At 42.6% G+C, this 19,942-nt stretch overlaps 1 protein-coding gene across 1 annotated transcript in view; it reads left to right on the top strand.

Moving 5' to 3' along the window:
- The window catches only part of STPG4 (sperm-tail PG-rich repeat containing 4), a 42,284-nt gene extending 26,999 nt beyond the window's left edge, over window positions 1-15,285 (top strand). Inside the window, exons 6-7 of the mRNA XM_063077647.1 lie at window positions 12,379-12,483; window positions 15,169-15,285. Coding sequence (XP_062933717.1) covers window positions 12,379-12,483; window positions 15,169-15,285 — 222 coding nt within the window. The remainder of the gene's footprint in view (window positions 1-12,378; window positions 12,484-15,168) is intronic.
- The last annotated feature ends 4,657 nt before the right edge of the window (window positions 15,286-19,942 follow it).

Genomic DNA, 19,942 nt, shown 5'->3' with positions numbered 1-19,942 from the left:
AAAAATTAAGGAAATATGTATAGCAAAAGTGTGCAAGTGAAAAAACAAGATACTAATTAACTCCAGGTAAAACAAAATGTTGTCCAAGAAAATAAATCATATTATGTAACTTGGCTCTGCAAGTTACTAATATTTATTTAGTTAGTGATTTAGTTTGGTAAGTGATTTAAAATACTATTTTGAGTGTTGGGTAGAGCAAGAGAGCGATATTCTCATTTATTCCAGGAAGCAGTCAATAGATAATTTCTAAAATATAAATTAGGAAATAACAATAAGAAAATAATATATAGTAATAAGAAGAACAGCTGAGTTAAAAATAATTGTTTTAGATTTCCAAAGAGACATGTGTAAAAATGTTTCTAAGAGTGCTAGTTGCATGAATGAAGCAGTACAGTGTTATTTCAGTGAAACGCTGTGTTCACCTTCCTGTGCTGCATATTATATGCTCTCAAAAAAAAAAAAAAGTTGTCTTAGGGAATGAAATTGGAGAGGGGTGGGGCCAGAGACTTCTGTTTTTCATTATAAGGCTTTGGTTACCAATTGTTTTTTAAAACTGTATTTCTCTATTAGTTTAATAAAATGTCTTAAATGTTAAGTAAAAATATATGAAAAATTTAAAAGTTAGAGTAAAAATAAATGAATAAAAATGTAAGAAATTTGGCAAATATAGAAAATTATATTTTTAAAAATTTTGCAACCAATAGTAGTAAGTTAATTTTCTCCCTTTTTTATCTGCAATTTTTTTTTTTTTTTTTTTTTTTTTGGTGGGCTGGCTGGTTCAGGGATCTGCACTGGTGACCTTGGTGTTACAAGGCTGTGCTCTAACCAACTGAGCTGACTGGCCAGCCCTATCTGCAATTTTAAAAACATAGCTGCAGTCATGGTACACTACAATTTTATATCCTTTTTTTACTTAGCATATCTTTCTCTTTCATGTTACTAGAAATCCTTTTAAATTTTATTTTTACTGGGTAAATAGTCAAGTTATTGCATCATAATTTATCCAGTCATTCCCCTGCTGATGGTTAATCTTGTTTTCAGTTATTCTATATACAGGAGTCTTCATTATCCAAGTATAATTTGACTCACAAAAAGACCTATTAAGGTTAATCCACTTTAAATGGAATCAAAATTTCAAAGTAATAAATTTGGCTTAGATTTTACCTTAAAAAAATTAAACTAAAAATTATGAATAAATTTTATAATTGTAACTATCTACTGACTCAGATTAAAAAAAGAAATTGTGTCGATTTTAGTATTTTTTTCTGGCAGTATTTTATGACAGTATAGTGACATCCTTCACTTCATGTTTGACATGCTAATGAAATAACAGAAGACAAATTTTAGAAAAAATATTTGACGCTTCACCAGTTTTCCCAAGAACATCTCTTAATCCTTTGATAGTATAAATCATTCTTTTGTTTTAAAATTTTTTAAATTTACTTTTATTTTTTTAATTGACACATTTACATTTATCATGTAAATCATTCTCTTCTGAAATGCCAGTAGAGTAACTATCCATGTCCGTCTTTTCTTCTCTATTGTTAACTGATCTAACTTTGCTGGATCCTCCTTGGTCAATCAAAGGCTTTTCCCATGATTTAGGTGGTACTTCATCACTTTCATCAACTTCATGAAATCCTGTATTTTTAGGTAAAATTTGCATTTTCACTTTGAAGTGGATTTGAATTTTATTTGCAATGATCGTTGGACGATCATTTAATAGTGAAGGAGAGAGACTGGCTTGTGAAGATACCCACCTGCCTGCAGTGGTGGATGGCAGTGTTAAACAGGGACAGATGTTGGAAAAGGACATAATTTTATAAGTGTTCAGTTCATTGGAGAACTCTTTTGTGTTTTGACAACTTCTGCTTACATAGACAACTTTGTCATGAGAGAACATTGGTCCTGATTACTCAGATTGAAAAAACTAATGCTGAGATAAGACTTAATATATAAAGTCTTTTGTAAATTTGAGAATCATTTTTTATGGATCGTCACAAATGGAATTTACTAGATAGAAATTATATATAGGTTCTTGGACTTTTTAAAGAGGTTTGGCAATATGTATTACGCTAATTAACATCTCTACCAGCAATCAAGAGAGTGCCATTTCAGCAAATCTTTATGAAGCTTGTTTATTGTTATTTTAAAACATTTTGTTAATTTGATAGTTTAAAAAGGTGTCTAGTTACTTTAATTTAATATATTCGATCGATCTGAGGCTATGCATTCTAATTATTTGTTAACCAGTTACTTGTGGGCCTCCCTGTATGCTTTCTGGTCACGTTCTTTGCCCATTTATCTATTGGGTGGAGTTTTCTTTTTCTTTCTGATTTGTATAAACTCTGTAGTGAAAAGATATTAACCCTTGAGAAAAATAAAATTAAAAATAAAAATTAAATTAAATTAAAATTTAAAAAAGAATGAAAAATGAAAGATATTAACACTTGTATTTGCTGAAGTTTTTCAGGGATTGTGCTTTTTACTTTTGTGTTTTTATTTATACAGAAGGTTAAAATGTGAAATGTTTATGTCATCAAATTAGGTAGTTTGTCATCACCTTCTAGAATGTTAGGTCCCATGAAAGAAGGGATTGTGTCTGTATTATTCATCAATTCCCCGTACCTCATACAGTGCTCAAAAAAATGTGTTGAATGAATGAATGAAACCTATGTATCTTTTCCTTTTTTATTTCTTCTACCACTCAAAAAATTTCCTCCAGAGACATGATGTTCATTTTAATTTTCTTCTAATTTTTAATTTTGATTTTTATAGAAACATTTAATTCTAATTCTTCTGAAATGTGTTTTGTGCATGGTTGCATGGTAAGGTCATGGTGTCATTTGAGCCCTGTTGACTTAGCACAGGTTGCCTCATTGTTGGTGTATGTGAAACCTACAATCACCAGAAATCTGATCTGTAGATCTGGTGTGATATAGTACAAACCTGTAGACATTCACTGAGTTTCTTTAACTTCTTCTGAGAGCGAGGCTGATTATAAAAGATACATACAGGCACCCATCTCTCCTTTCTTTCCATGATCTGTGAAAATGAGCTCTTTGAAATTTTGTTAATCAGTTATGCATACAATCTCAAAGAGCAGCCTATTAAAAGATGAGCAGTGACCATATGAAGATATTGCAGATTACTAGATGATTTTTTAGACGTAAAATGTTAATTAAATTTGAATTTGAAAAGCCTTTAGGATCTCATGTGCCCAAAGGCTTTGAAGTGTGAAGAAACCATTCTCATTTGTTTAAAAAAACAAAAAAACGTAGGCTTCTTGTTTGCATCAGGGATTCAGTTGGTGAATTACATTTTGTCCCCGAAGTATAGGTGGCTCTCAGGAGAAGCAATCAGTAAAGAATTTGTCTGGTTGGAAAATGTTTTTTAATCTTCAAATTACCAATGTAAGTTTGTATGGTTCTTGGCTATTTCAGTTATTGTTGAAATAATAACTGCTTCTGGATCAGCATATTTTTTATCCACAAGAAAGACTGTGAGGGAAGTATTTGTGTGTGCAATTTGGGGTAGACCCCAGAGGACATGTTCTACCATAAGTAAAAAAGGGTCTTTTTTCAACCACGGAAGAAATGGTATTGCAAACTTATACCAACAACCATTCACTTTTAACATGTTGATAAAAATCAAGCCCCACAAACCCCAAGATCAAAAGGTGCAGTTCAGTCATGCCAGGATGATCTTAAAGAGGAAAAAACAAATGGCAACAAATCCTAGTCTTCTCATCCAAGAGAATGGAAAAAAGGAAAACTTGTCATTTGTGGTTTTTCCTCCCCTCACCCCTTCTTTTTAATTGATTTTATTATTTTTATAAATGACCTAAAGAAGTCTCTTGATGGAACAAAAAACTGCATGATTTTACTCTCTCCTGAATGTGTTTCAAAATACGGATATTAAGGATATAAGATGTTCTGCACAACTTCTTTGAATGTGTCATTGCCACTGATGACTTCATGTGTTACTCCCATAGGCTACAGGAGAGTGAGGAAGGTTTTATTTTTCCAGCTATTTTTTCCTCAATGTCTACTTGGCATGTGGACTATAGAGACTCAGTGTTTTTCTTATCTATTGCTGAGTATACATTAATACAGACCTTGTCACTTGGTTAGAGTGTGGTGCTGGTAACACCAAGGTCAAGGGTTCGGATCCCCATACTGGCCACCTGCCAAAAAAAAAAGAAAAGCAAAGCAGTTTGGCAGTACGTATTGAGCTATAAAAACAGTTTCTATCTTTTAGCCCACTAATTCCACTTTGAGGAAACACTCCAACAGTAATAACCACAAATACAGAAATACTCATCTACATGAAGATACTGTAGAGGGGTTGTTTGTAACAGTAAGATAACAAGAGCAATAATTTAATATCCAGCAGAAGGGAAGTAATTTTAAAAGTTTCCAGCCATTTAAACAATTATTGTGAAAATTATACAATAGCACCAAAGATGTTTATGATCTAATGTGTAGTGAAAAATGTAGGATACAAATTGATATGTATATTATGATTAAAATAATATAAGAAAATTATGTGTCTAAAAAAGTAGGAAATGCATGAAAATGCTTTTAGTGGCTGTGCTGAGGTGCTTTGACTGAGTGGTTGTTTACTTCCTTTCTCTTACATTGCTTTTATAATTTTTCAAACCATAATTTTTAAAAGTAAAAAATAGGTGGTGTTTGAGGAACAGAGCCATCAAAATGGTCAACATGAAAACATTTTGTTACTTAAATAAAAATAATCCCAGTTACTACTTAATTAGGACTCAGTCATTCATATGTTTGGGGTCTCCAGTGATTTGCTAAGCAGATTCTTTACAGTTAATATTTCTCATAATTGTATGTAAAGTGAAAAATGAGACATACACTTCTTTCCTGATAGTGGGAACAAAATCTTACAGTGTCAAACGAACATGGGTTTCTTTTATTTGATGTCAGAAGTATTTCGAGGTGTTTCTGTATTTTTAAAAAACTGACAGGCCTATAAAGTATAAGGAAAGGATTGGATAAACAGGAAAGAGTCTGTACAGATACAAGTGATTGTTATATGATTTGTCTGTCTTAGTCACATTTAATAGTAAGAGCTTGCAAAGTTCATATCAGACCTGTGGTATACACATTAAATGTACTAAAACTAGCATTGTGAAAGAATACTGAATCATTCCAGCTGTTTTTGCATTTAAGGAACTAGTTCCATTAAAAACTAAGCTGATAGTTTGAAATTCCATGGGAGCAGAAAATAATTAGTAAACAGTCAGACTGAATAAAGCAGAACACTGATTTCTGCTTGAATGGAATCTGAAAGTTGAGATGATTAAAGTAGATCCCAGTCACAGTCTCCTCAAAGATGCGTTTCACCTGTAGGTAACATTTTTTGGAAAAATATAATATTTCAAATAATAGCTTCAGATATACTAGGATTTTTAAGAAAAAGATATATATCCTGGCAATTTTCTTCTTAAAAAAAAAGTCTGTTTCATTTTTCCAATGGCATTAACATCAGCAGACTCACATATTGCTGTCTGGCTGTGAGTGTAAAGAACTTGCTTCTTCTTTCCTCCCTCCCTTCCTTCCTTCTTGTCAGCTGGCTGGCCGATACAGGGATCAAACCAGCTTAGTGTTCTCAGCATCATGCTCTAACCAATTGGACTTGAGCTTCTTTCTTACAACAATATCTCGCCTGGATTTTTTCATTTGCAGGCCACAGAAACCCATCTCAAACTAGCTTAAGCAAAGAATGAAAACATAAGGTGGTGTGGAATTTATTGGTGCACATAATTTCTGGCACATGGGGTGCTGTTTTTCTCTCTCTCCACCCTTTGGACATGCTCTCTCCAAGAGCTGGGCAAGATGGCTGGCCACCAGCTGCCCCACCCTTACACTCTGCCTGCTTAGCCCTGGGAGTGTGAAAAGGCAGCCCCTTCTGATTGTCAGAGTCATGTGCCTGCCCCTGGACCAGTCACCAAGTCACCATGACCAGGAATAGAGAGTTCTTTTGTCAGATTGGGTCACCTGACCATCTACATGCGGTAGGTGGGAGAAGCTCCGCCCCACCCAAACCAAGGGAATGAGCTTAGTTAATTCTGTTAGTTAATTCTGTTCTTAGTTAATTCTGTTCTGCAACAGTTTGCTTTGTTTTATTGTTCTTTAATTCTTGTATTGTTACTTTTACCAAATTTGTCCTTGTCTTCACAACTAGATTGCAGGCACCCGGAAGTCGATGATCTGATACTAAATGTTTTTAACATCTGCCAGAACCCCTGGCATAAATACCTTGTACACAGCAGGTTTTGGAGAAATTTGTGGATTTGACTTTAACCCTTGACAGGATTTGACACATTGAACCTAGCAGCAGTTCCTAACCCCCTGGGACATTCATGGTTCAGAAAGTTGAATGGAAGAGAATTCCTACTGTTAACTTGCATACAGACGAAGATATCTGTTCTTTGGTCTTTTCTACTAATGAAATCATCACAAATCAGTTAACACTTTTGACATTATTTTTGCAACGAAGTAAATTTGTCCCAATAGGGTTACAATGAATAATATCCACCTTTCTAGGCTTGACCTCAGGGCTCTGCTCATTTTTGCCTGCCTTAAACTTTCCTGTCACTCCTTCCTACACAAACCCTTCCTCCAGCCTTTATGCCCTGCAAACCCCTCATGGTTCTTTCGGTCTCAACACAAATGCACTTAAGCTTTTCAGGCCCCTGGGATGAGGTCAGTGTACTGTCATGCATGCATGCCTCCCTTCGTGTGATTCTCCACATACTTGTGATTATATTTTTGTGAAGTATATATTCCCTGCTAAAACATAAGCCCCATAGAGTAGGAAATGCGTGCTTATCTTGTTGGTTACGACTAAGTTCTCCTGCCAGTAACAGAGACCCTGAATAACAATATTATAAACAAGATAGGAATTTGCTTCTGTCTTGTATAAAGTCCCTGCAGTGGGTAGGTGAGGGCTGGTGTGGCAGCTACAGCATCAGATCCTCCTGTGAGCTGCTCTGCTGGGCATGGCTTCCATTCCCACAGTGCCAGGGGGCAGAGAGCATGGGGCCAGCCAGCTCAAGGAGGGTGGGAAGAAGTGCAGCATGACCTCTCCCGAAGGCTCTGCCTGGAGCTTGCACTCGCCTCTTCTACCTTCATCCTACTGGCCCGAAATTAGCTGCCGGGGAGGCTGGGAAGTGTCTTCTTCATTCTGGGTAGACACATGCCCAATTAAGAATTGTTCTAATAGTAAGAGATGGGAGGACGGATATCAGGAGATAGTCATCTGCCACTGCATTCCCAGCTCCAGCCCACTACCTGGAACGTTGTCTATTGGTTGAAAGAATAAATGAGCTGTACATATGTGTTTGTTTGCTAGGGTTGCCATAACGGAGTACATCATTTGGGTATTTGTTGTATCCAGCACAACCAAACTTTTGTTGTCTCTCAGTTCTGGAGGCTAGAAGTCCCAGATCAAGGTGTCAGCAGTGTTGGTTCCTTCTGCGTGCTGGGAGGGAAAATCTGTTCCAGCCTCTCTCCTAGATTGTGATGGTTTACTGGCACTCTTTGGCATTTCTTGGTTTACAGATCCTGTCTTTGTCTGTGCATGGCATTTTCCCTGTGTGTGTGTGTGTCTGTGTCCAAATTTACTCTTTTTAATAAAGGACAGCAGCCTATTGGGTTGGGGCTCACCCTGATGACTGCATCTTAACTAATTACCCCTGCAACAACGCTATTTCCAAAAAAGGTCACATTCTGAGTTACTGGGGATTCAAAATTCATAAGATGTTTTAGTCTGTTTCTGTTGCTTCTAACAAAATACATGGAACTGGGGAATTTATAAGAAAATGAAATTTATTTGCTTACACTTTCTGAGGCCGAGACGTCCAAAGTCCGAGGAACACATCTGGGGAGGGTCTTGGTGGTGACCTCAGTGACGCAGGGTATCACATTGTGAAATGGTGGAACAGAGAGAGCAGAAAGAGAAACAGACTCTCCTCTTCTTTTAAAGCCCTCAGAACCACGCCCCTGACCACCATTTTTAATTCATTCACTACTGCAGGGTCCTACAATCCAACCACCTCTTCAAGGCCCCACCTTTCAATTACCATAACAGGATTTCCCACCCTCAGCAGTTACAGTGGGGATTAAGTTTTGGGGGGATGTTCAACCCAAGGCATAGGACTTAAAAAATTGGGGTGAGGAGTCACCATCCAGCATTCAATACAACCAAAATTCATAGGATTTATGAATTTGGGGTGACACAATTCAACACTTAATAGCTTGAGATAGTTTTGTCTGCTCTCACGCAGTCTTTCAGAGGCACCTGGCGTTTTGCTGCTCTGGGCTGCCCCAGAGTGATACATGCTTCATTCCAGAGCAGTGTCATATAGATGAACCAGTCCCATCCTCTCAACCCTGGAGAAGACGTGTATACAGTGGGAGATGCACCAAAGGCCTATAATGTTACAGAGCATTAAATAGAAGTTGGAACCAAATAAATCAGTCTTCTTCATTGTATGACAAAGACCCAGGAGCACTCCAGAAAAGTCAGTGGGACCCACGCAGTTTATGTGTTACAGTGAGATGAAGGCTCCTGCCCTTGATACACCCTGAAACTCCCTGAGATCCCACTTAGCAAGACAGCCCAGCTACACCAGGGCCTGGTTTGGAATCCTGAAGCAGGGCACCTAGCTCAGCCCTCAGCACCGTCCCAGCTCCTCACACCTTTATTTATTCTTTTGTGGTATTTTTGTTTGTTTCTGCCTGTGTGCCTTGCTGGACGCTAAACTCCTCTGAGGTCAAAGATAGAATTTTATTCATCTGTATAATCCCTCCAACCCCTGTTGGGTAAAGTTGCCCTCAAGTAGAAACCAATTAAATAGGACTTTTTCAAAGGGAGGGGAATGATATTATCATCTCATCAGGAGGGCTGAAATGTAATCATGGCCCAAAGCTGAGGGATGGATACTGTAAAAGATTTCCTGCAGTTTCTTTTGGCACCAAGCCTGGGACTCTAGGAAGGTGACTGTTCTGTTCTCCCCTGGTGCTGAATGTCAGTGGTCTGAAAAGTTACAAAGTCAAGGTTTAGGAAACTGCCCATTTGATTTGTGTAAGAGATGCTAGTGCTGCTGGTGAATGCCAGGCCTCCCTCCCTGCACACGTCAGACATAATGTGAGACCAAAGCTCTGAACCCTGCTCAATGATCCCCAGTATGCTCACCTTCAAGGAAGAGTAGGACACAATTCAGATGTCCTTCTTGTTTTAAAGACCCTCCCATTGAACTGGGTCTAGAAATGGCACATTCAAAGCCATCTGCCCACACAGACTGTCCTCAAATGGGGTGGCAGCAGGCACTCTGCTGGAGTTGCTCCCCGGCCATTGCAGGACCTTCGAGTGATCAGTCTCACTTTGAACAGTCACGGCTTTGCCACAGCATTCCTGTGGCTTTTGGAATATGAACTTGTGCTTGTATCCACCTCCCTAATGCTCTCTTTAAAATTCCACCTGCCATATGTGGAATAGCATTCAGTAATTTCTTTCTGCCCCATGTTTTAGTACTTTGATTCAGAAAACCGAGCCCACACAGGGAAGCTGCTGGATCACACGGGAACACATCAGAGCTTCACCAGGCTCGACACCTGCATTCCCAAGGAGCTCGTGGCTTAGAAGCTTAGAAAGAAAAGCCACATTAGGCTGGAAAGAGTGCAGGGCTGCAGTGTTTCTTAGCCATTTTGCAGATGGCTGTCATGGGTGTGGAATCAATGGTAGCACACCCAGCATCATTTTTTCTCCAGTTATGCATCTGGCTTGAGAGCACTGCACCGTTATGGCCAAAGTAAGAGGAGGTTGCACAAACTGTTCCTGTCTGGATTCCTGTGGTTTTTTTACTCCTTCGTGTTTATGGTGGCTCAGTTTCTCCACTGTGAGTACAGAGTTCACACCAGGGAGCTTCATCCTGATAGCAACGTCTGTCACACTTTTGCATTGGTTTGAAAACATTACTGTTCTCTGCTGTGAGTTGTAAAACAATGAGGCACATCCATCCCCGGATTATCAGACATGTGCTTGGCTATTAATAACAGATCCCATTCATGGTGGAGTAACTGGGAACGGCAGCCCTAATTACATTGCTGTGCCACCTGCCAGAGCGAACACGGGAAAGCCTTGCTTGTAAACCCCATCGAGGGTCTGCAGTCTGGGTCCTCATTGTGCCACATCTGGTGGCTCATTTGTGGCCAACCTTACCTATCATAAGCATCTTACAGGATGCATGTCTCTGTTCTAACCTTACTGCAGGCTTTATCCTTTTTTCTATTCCCTTTTTTTCCTTTACCCAATTTCCATATTTATTTATCTATACATTAAGTATGTCTTTTTTTCATATTTTAAGAGCACTTCATGTTCATTGTAGAATAATTAGAAAATGAAGATAAGCAAAATAAAAATTTTTTTCCCCTTTTTACTCAACATGCCACCACCTGGAGAAAACTACTGTCAGTGAACACCCTGGAATAATTCTGTTCCAAGCTTCTTTATGAACATCTTTTAAGCTTGCATTTTTTACAATGCTATTTTGGAATAGCTTTTATGTCTATAAAAGTTCATCAACACTGGACGGCTGGATGGAAGAATCACAGTTTATTTAACTAGGCACACATCGTTGGTCATTTAGTTTATTTCCAATATTTCACTTTTGGAAACAATGTTACAGTGAATGTTTTTGTGGCTAAATATTTATACACATTCTCAATTGTTTCTTAGGATGAATGCCCACAAATGGGATGGCTGGGTGAAAATAATAAACATATGTTCTTTTAAACTTTGTACTTTAAAAACTTAAAAAATATAAACAACTTAGAATACGACATTGAACCCTCACATACTCATTCAACAATGATCAACTCCTGGCCAATTTTTTTTCATCTATACTTCTACCCACTTCCCTCAAGTCCTGCATTATTTAGAAACAGATCCAAAGCATCATGCCAGAAAGACTCATTTCTGTTTTTTGCCATGTCCACCTCTGAGGCAATGAGCACTGGCTATTTGAAAAATGGGAGAGGAAAAAAAGTGAATTACTAGAAAACAAGAAAAAGGCTAACATCATGTCGGCATCACCCAGCTGGTGTTTTTGGGCTGTTGCACTTCCCTGCCACATCTAGGCTCAGGATTCATCATTTGCCTCCTGAACTCCTGCATCAACCAGTAACCAGTCTCCTTTCTTCTTTCTTCTTTCTCTGTCTGGATAGGCATATATGTTTGCAAGCCGTTTCCTATCTTCCCAATTGCACCCCAGAAAGGCTGATCCAATTCATGCCCCCCCAGCACCATATAGGAGTGCTTGTGCTGGTGGTTAAAGCTTTGGCTCCTCTCCTTCCCTTTCCTCCTCCTTCCTTCCTTCCTCTCTCTCTCTTTTCATTATTATTATTTTTTTTTTGGAAGCTGGCCAGAACAGGGATCGAACTCTGGACCTTGGTTTTATCAGCACCGCACTCTAACGGAGCGAGCAGCCGGCCAGCCCTCTTTTCGTGCTTTCTTAACCTTTGTTAATTTTCTAGACAACCCCCCCCCCAAAAAAAAGAATCTTGTTGTTTTAGTTAGAATTAATTTGGTTATTGATGAAGTTAAAGCTCCCCCACCCCACCCAGTTTTCTTGTTGAACATTTGTATTTCCTCTTTGTGAATTGCCTTTTGCTAATTTTTCTATTGGAGTGTTTGTCTTTTTTAATTGTGTTCATTTGTGTTAATCTCATAGCATTGTGCTTATATCAGTGATGCTGTGAATACTTTTTTTGGACCAAGATAACATATTTCCTTTATGTGAAAGAGTAAGTGTGTTTCATAAAGCTAACAGGTCAGAGCAGCACGTGACTGTTAACAGTCAGAGGGACAGGTACGGCGTGAAGCAAGCCCATGTAACGAGGGGGCCTGAGCGTGGGGAGGGAGCCCATGGGTGTTGGGGACAAAATAATTGTAACTGGAAAAATAATTTTTTCAAGAATTTCCTCACAATAGGAACATGATTTTTTTTTTTAATGTGAGAATTATCCTTGGGCAGGGACAAGGGGAGACTTTTACAGGTCACTTGATCTCCTCCAGTCCTCACAGTCATGCCTGAGGCAGGTGGGCAGGTGAGACAGGTGGTATCCCATTCCCCATCTTCCCAGATCACCTCTTAATAAGATCTCTCGAGCCCGGGGATTTTCCTGTATCACACAGATTCATATTGTTTATGTGTGGAAGGCAAATAAAACATGAAACTGTATCAAACATTAGTAATAATGAAACACTCTTTTTCCTTTTTTTTTTTTTTACCTCTCCTCCTACAACTCCCTCTCTTTTTCCTTTTTAAAAAAAAATGTTCTATAGCATGAAGGCCCGGGACCAGGTCATTATGACTTGAAAATACCTTCAGCAAGTTCTATTACTTCTTGTTTTCAGTCCAGAGTACCTCGATTCCTGCCCAGCTGTTCAGTAAGTTTCTAAAAGACAGACACCCCGTAGGTGTGGTTATGGTTGTGGGTTGATGACTCCATGTGTGTGGTGGGCAGGGTGGGGGTGGGAAGGGGGTTACAGTTCCATATGGTTCTGGTGTACACAGTTGCCTGTCAAGGAGGGAGGGTAGGGCTCAAAACACCTGGAGGCCCTCTGCCAGCTTCAGACTCACAGTGACCCTAGGCTGAAGACCGAGGCTGAGTTATGGGTTCAGTTGGAAGCCGCCAGCACAATAATCGGCCATGAGCGTTATGATCTGGATGCTTGAGGGGGGACACCTGGAATGAATGGAGGCACACAGCACATGTGTCCCGCACGGCCGCCCTCCGTGTGCGCGGCTTCGGGAGCCTGGGGAAGCAAAATGTTGAAGCAGAAACATTATTATAAAACCAAATGGAACCCTAAGGCATGAGCAGTCACCCTGCCCCCGAGGGCTCAGGACAGACAGGGAAGGGGCTCAAGTCCATGGAGATACAAAGAAAGCGAATTCTGGGAGTGTGCAGAGAGCCTCAAAGGCCTGGAGAAGATCGAGAAAGATTCCAAAAGCGTAAGGTAGAGCTTACCAAGAGCGGCATTTTGTAATGTTAAAAGAGTTTCAATTCCCATGGCCTTGTTACTCCTAGCCCGCACCCCAGGCTGAAAGTCCCCAAGACTTGCTGGTATGTAGACTCATTTGAGATTGCTGGGGAGACAGAAATACAAATTCTTCCTGTAAGAAAATGGGCCCACCCAGGGGAGTCCAGGGGATGGGAGGAGAAGTTGGGGCAGTGGGTAGGAGGGACTAGGACTGCCTCTGTCTGGGCTGTGAATCACTTCCCCAAGCCCCATCTGTGGTGCCCATGCCCTGGCCTTCAGAATCCCTGCTCCAGAGCTGCTGGGCTGCGGTGTTGGAGTAACATGGTCTTTATCTGGAGGAATACTGGGGAGGTCCTGCCAGTAAAATTGCAGACGGACTGACAGCAGGAGGCTGGGTGTCTCATACCTTAGCGGCATCCGCATCATCCAAAAACATGTTTGTCAGACCCCGCAGGGCTGAGCATCCTCAGGAAGACTGCATCGTGCTAACCAAACTCCCGGGAATCCAAGCAAGAAGTCAGAAGGTGTAGTGTTAATTTATAAGCATCCACCAAGAGGACCTGGTGTCTGGGTCTGCTGCTCTGTGGAGTCTCTCCCTTATTGGAAATTTTCATGGAAGCCAAGGACACCAGAAGGTCACAGGGCTGGGGCACTGAGCTAGATGTTCTCAAGGTGGCTAAGCCACAACTGGCAGCCTCCTGAGGGCTGGCCTTGTGGGCACAGGCCCCCTGGACCTCCTGTTCTGCGGTCTGGCCTTCCAGGATTCCACATGTATGTTCCACCCACATCAATAGCACTAATAGAGGCTTCAGCTTCCTTTGACATTTGGCCAGGACTTGATTAGATTTCCAGGCAGCTCCTCTGCTTTTGGCAAGGGAAACATCCTGTCATTTAAAGCAAGCAGCTTCTGCAGGCAGCTGATCTCATCCACTCTGGGTTGACTACTCTGTTCCACTCTCAGGATAATCCTATTTCCACTCTCACTGTCTCCTGAAGAGATAACAAACTGCAAGGATGGAAATGACAAGTAGGGGTAACAGTGAGTAATAATAGTGGTGGTAGCCACGGTGCAGAGTGCTTGCTGCTGGCCTAGCAAAGTGCTGTCTGTCCTGCAGGGACTCCAGTGAGCATCATTACCTCCCACGAGGAAGGTCCTCTGCCCCATCAGGGAAGCCCATGGCCCAGGGTCACACTGAGCCACTGGTGATGGGGCTAGGACTGGAACCCAGTCCTGCTGGACTCTGAAACCCTTGTAGCCCTTCACCACCACACTGGTGCCTCTCCAACAGACCCAAGATAAAAATTCCTTTGGGTTTCAGAATATGTGCAGGCACCCCCAGCATGGGAAACACGGACCTAAGAAATTGAAAATCTTAGTCTATGAAAATGGCATTCGTTTGCATTTTATCACTACAGAAGAGAGGCTCTTTTTTTTTTTTTTTTTGGCAGCTGGCCAGTAGGGAGATCTGAACGCTCGACCTTGGTGTTATCGCTTTGTTTAAATAATCAGTAAAATAATTTTTCAAGAATTTCATCTAAATGATAACATGACTTTTAAAAATTAGAATGTGTAGGTCCCTTGAGAATACTTCTGATCCTGGGGTCCACAGACCCTGGTTGAGACACACCTTACTTGATTACACTGGGTCAGCAATTGAAACACACCCGGGTTTGAGAGGGCAGTTTGGGCTTTTGAGTTAGACCCCCCAGGCTCGGACTCCAATCTCTCCAACCACTGGGAGGGATCAGACGGCATTCCATGGGACAGAAACTGACTGGGTGAGTGCCCTTTGGGAGAAAGCATCCCTTGAGGTGACCCTGCCTCTCCCAGCAGGTCTAGGTGGTCACTGACTTGTCCTGTCCTCTCAGCACCTCTCCAGCCCGGTGGTGAGCACCTGCCAGGGGCAGCCTGAGCTTCCAGGACACTCTCCAATTCAAGGGTCCTGCGGGCCTCAGTCCAGTCTGGGGTGGTCCTTGTTTCTGTCCATGGGGGATTCGTCAGCCACATCTAAGCCAGCAGCCAGGCACAGGAGCCTGAGGGTTTGGTGTCATCATCTCATCAGTCCCTGTTTTCTGTTCTGTTTTCAGAAAACCCCGGGCCCAGGAGCATATACACCTTCTGTACAATTCCCTAAGCAGTCCCCAACTGTAGCCAAAATGGGCCGAGAACACAGCCTTTTCTTCAACAACACAATTGGCTTTTAAAATAAAACAATCATAGCGTCAAGTTGCTTTGATTTTCAGCAATTTCTTATGTTTAGAAAACTCTGTTCAGTCTACTCCTTAGGAAGATTTGACCTCAGAACATAATTGCCCAGGGTGACCATCCTGCCTGCTTATCTGGAATAGTCGCAGCATAATTACCAATTCACTCTCAAAAGTGCCCTGGTTTGAGCAATAAAGTATATGTGCACTCTGCTTATTGCCAAAGAGCTGTCCCAAGAGACAGTGCTCCTGGGCTGCTCCTGCAGCATCTCCGAGGACCCTGATATGTCTGGGCTGTGCTCTGACTGGCCTCAGTCTCTCTAGCTGGATCTCAACTGCTCTAGGGTTGTGAGACTTCATGGTCCTCACAGAGACTTCCTTGGGTGGTTGGCATTAAACCAAAGCCAGGCTGAGCTTGGATCCCAAAATGGGGTTCTTTCCTTCTCTCAATTCCCTGAAAAAAAAAACAATATTGATTCAATCCAGTGAGTATTTGTGGTTTCAAGTTTACAAAAGTATTTTGAGTATCTGTTGTGCTGGAGCTGGGTTGTCGGGACTTGAAATATAGGTGATTGAGGCTGTGGGTGAGTCTGAGGAAGGTCATAGGGGGAGATGAGGCCACAAAGGGAGTTGGGGTAGCCCCAGCTTGGCAAAGGCTGTCAACAGTGTGCCAAGAAACTCCCTGGGTTTGAAGCTCGGGGGCTGCCCTCACGCCCATGACAGTTCCAATGGGAAGACAGGCTGTGGTCACAGGAAGTCGCCAGATCATTGCGCAGGGTGCACAGAGGAGCGATGGTGACAATGAAAGTGTTCTGAGGGGGGAGACGGATGCGAGCCTGAGCCTGAGGTGGAGGTCGGCCACATGCAGGAGGGCAGCATGGCCGGCACCCAAGGGACCAGGAGGCCAAGATCCACAGAGAGGAGAGGGAAGAGGGTCAGGGCAAGGGACTCTAGGTGGGCAAAGGCCCAAGGCAGCAACGAACACCTGCTGGAGGGGCCAGGGGAAGCCTGGTGCAATGCCATGAGAGTGGCTGGCAGGGCAAGTGAGGGCGTGGGGGCCGAGGCCCGTCACAGCCCTTCTGCTGCAGGGGCTCTGGCTGGGCAAATCCTCTGCCTGGCGGCTTGGCAGCTCGCAGAGCCGCTGAAAACTAATTGGAAGGAATCCATTTTTTAAAACATAATAATAATAATAATAAAACTAACAAAAAACAAATCAAAAGGCTTATGTTTTGTTTTAAAAGGAGGAAAAAAAACCTCTCTTCTCTAGATTTAAGAGCCCTTATTAAAATGGGGCAGGGGGGAAGGCTGTCACCTGGGGGAATGTGTTCACGTGTCATGTTTGTGGAGGAAGCTCCCGGGCTGCATCCCTCCAGAGCAGAAAGCACCAGATCAGACCGTGTCTCCGTGGTGTCTCTGGTCCGCCTTTGATCAGAGGACGGCTGCTGGGCAGATGGTTTCAAGATTGATTCTCCAAGGGGTTGACGCTCCCTGCATGATCAGAAGGTGAGGGCTGTGGTTCTGATGGAGGGAGGGGGTTTTCTCTAGGAAGCAGTGTCTCAGGTGGCACCTGGTACTCAGGGAAGTGGCCCTCGGAGGAGAGAGAGGTGGGAGAGGGTCATGTGTGTCTTAGTCAAGGGAACCCCTCAAACTAGCAAGGGGAAGGGGGGATTGTGTGGTAAGTATTTAGGGGTATCTCATCAGTCACAGTGCGAGCTAGGGGCTGGCAGGACCCCCGCAACCCCAGGCTCCACGGTCTCCTCTCTGCTTCTCCAGCTGGAGGCTGATTTTCACTGCCTCTTTATGGGTATAAAATCAAATGTGGCTACCTCAGCCTCTCCTCATGTCATTTCCTAAGTCAACATTCTAAAAGAATGTAACTAGCACCTCCTTGGTTCCAGTGACAGATTCTAGGAGGGAGAATCCAGTTGGCCAGCTTGGGCCGGGGCTGCAGGGCCCAACTGTGCGTGCGTTGTGGGGGAGTAATCACTGGGGAGGGCACTTCCCCACTGTCCTAGGAGAAGGTGAAGACCCTTGCAGAATATAAAGGGGAGGTGTCTTGACCAGCCTGCAGGAAGGGGGCCTGGGGGCCTGCAGAGACTTCAGCTGGAAGTGGAACTGCTGGAGAACATTCGGCAGGGCCAGCTAGACTACCTTCTGTTCTGTGTCCACACGGGCATCCACCAAGCCTTGCCTCTGGCTCCCCTGGCGTGGGCTGGGCTTCCTTTCTGGAGCGGGGGTGCCTGTACCTCAGACCTGTCTTTCTTACCAGTCTTGCCCTTACCTGTCTTTCTTACTTTGGATGATGACAGAGACTCTGCCCTAAGTGTTAGCAGAGGTCCTGGCACAAACTAGGTGGTAAGAAGAGCCACATTTGACTTGTCCTCTTCGGTGTATCTCAGTGTTCTTAGAGTATTTCATATAGTTTGGGGAGGCTTTCCCAGAAAAACTAGAGGGATTCTGAATGGCTTTTTCCCACCGTGAGCCTAAACCTGGAAAAATATTTCCAAAACAGGAAGAGAAGAGGCTGGACAGATCTGGGTTGATGTTGAGGCCGAGTGCTGAGGTTGGGATATTACCACCTAGCAGCTAGGACTGTCATGTGCATCAAATGACATGTCCAAAAGGGCTTAGCAAACCCATAGAACATGCAGATATAAGGAACTACTGTGTTTTGGGGGCTTGGCTCCCCCTGGAACGCCCCCCTCCCGAACCCCCATCCTCACTGCCTTCGGGGTCTCAAATAGCCCACCCTATTAACAGCTGTGACACTGGCTTTTCTAGGTCCCTGCCCTAGTTCCCCTGAGCATCCCTCTGTTCCTCCCCACCCCCATCACCCCCCCACCAACTGCCCTCTGAATTTGGCTCCAACCAAAGGGAATGTCTTATCTTGGCTGCAAATATCTTGTGCTGTTTCCATGTGAAATTCTCTCTCCATTAAGTCAGAGCATGTCAAAAGTCACAGCACTGAGGGGACAGCTTGTCCTCCTTCCTTTCCTCCTCTTTCCCTCCTTCCCCACTCCCACCCTCTCACTGCTCCTGGGCCTTTAGGCGATACCTTCGAGACCTGAGGCTGAGTGGCAGGCACAGGCTTTGAGGCTGAGGACCACAGGTTGCTCAGGTGACTGGCTCTGTCTCCAGCAGTATCTCTTTTTTTTTTCTTTAAAGATGACTGGTAAGGGGATCTTAACCCTGGACTTGGTGTTGTCAGCACCACGCTCTCCCAAGTGAGCTAGCCGGCCATCCCTATAGAGGAATCTGAACCCGTGGCCTTGGTGTTGTCAGCACCGCACTCTCCCGAGTGAGCCGCGGGCCGGTCTCCAGCAGCATCTCTCAACGTGCTTGATGCCACCTACTACAGCAAGGGACTGCTTGATCTCAGGTCCACACACCTAGTATTACTTTGAAGCCCTACTAACATGGTTCAAAATCTATAAGTTCAGAATCAGTGGTTCTTTTCCTTTTCTTTTCTTTTTTTTAATTATAGTAAAATAACATAAAATTTACCATCTTGGCTTGCCAGTAAGCTCACTAGGGAGAGTGTGGTGCTGATAACACTGAGGTTAAGGGTTCAGATCCTCATACTGGCCAGCTACCCCCCCCCCACCAATTTTTTTTGCCATCTTAATCATTTTTAAGTATATAGTTCAGTGTTATTAAATACATTCATAATGTTGTCCAACCAGAACCAGAACTCTTTCCATCTTTCTCTTTTTGGCAACTGGCTATTACAGGGATCTGAACCCTTGACCTTGATGTTAGCACCAAGCTCTAGCCAACTGAGCTAACCGGTCAGCACTCTTCTCATCTTGTCAAACTAAAACTCTTTTGTACCCATTAAACAAGAACTCTGCATTCCTCCCTCCTCCTAGCACCTGGCAACCACCATTCTACCTTCCATCTCCATGATTTTGACTACTCTATGTACCTCATATAAGTAGAATTATACAGTATTTGTCTTTTTGTGACTGACTTATTTCACTTAGGATAATGTCCTCAAGGTTCATTCATGTCATAACATATGTCAGAATTTCCTTCCTTTATAAGGTGGAATAATATTCCATTGTATGTATGAGTATGTACCCCATTTGTCTTATCTATTCATGTCAATGAACAGTTGGGTTGCTCCCATGTTTTAGCTATCACAGATAGGGCTGGAAGATTAGCCCAGATGGTTAGAGCACAGCCTTAAAGCACTAAGGTCATGGGTTCAGATCCCTGTACTAGCCAGCCACCAAAAAAAAAAAAAAAAATTTGGCAAATAATGCTACTATGAACATGGGTGAACAAATATCTCTTCAAGACCCTGCTTTTAGCTCTCTTGGGTATATACCCAGGAGTGGGATTGCTAGATTATATGGCAATTCTATTTTTAATTTTTTGAGGCACTGCTATACTGTTTTCTGCAGCAGCTGCACCATTTTACATTCCCACCAGCAGTGCGCTAGGGTTCCAATTTCTCCACATCCTTGCCAACACTTGCTATTTTCTGGTTTTTTGATAGTAACCATCCTAATGGGTGTGGGTGGTATCTTGTAGTTTTGATGTGCATTTCCCTAATGATTAGTGATATTGAGCATCTTTTCATGTGCTTTCTGCATCTATATGTCTTCTTTGGAAAAATGTCTATTCGAGTCCTCTGTCCACTTTTGAATTGGGT

The sequence above is a fragment of the Cynocephalus volans genome, chromosome 14 (assembly GCF_027409185.1).
Source record: "Cynocephalus volans isolate mCynVol1 chromosome 14, mCynVol1.pri, whole genome shotgun sequence".
NCBI classification, from domain to species: domain Eukaryota; kingdom Metazoa; phylum Chordata; class Mammalia; order Dermoptera; family Cynocephalidae; genus Cynocephalus; species Cynocephalus volans.
Note: the sequence above shows the minus strand (reverse complement) of the source record. Positions and strands in the feature narration are given on the sequence as shown.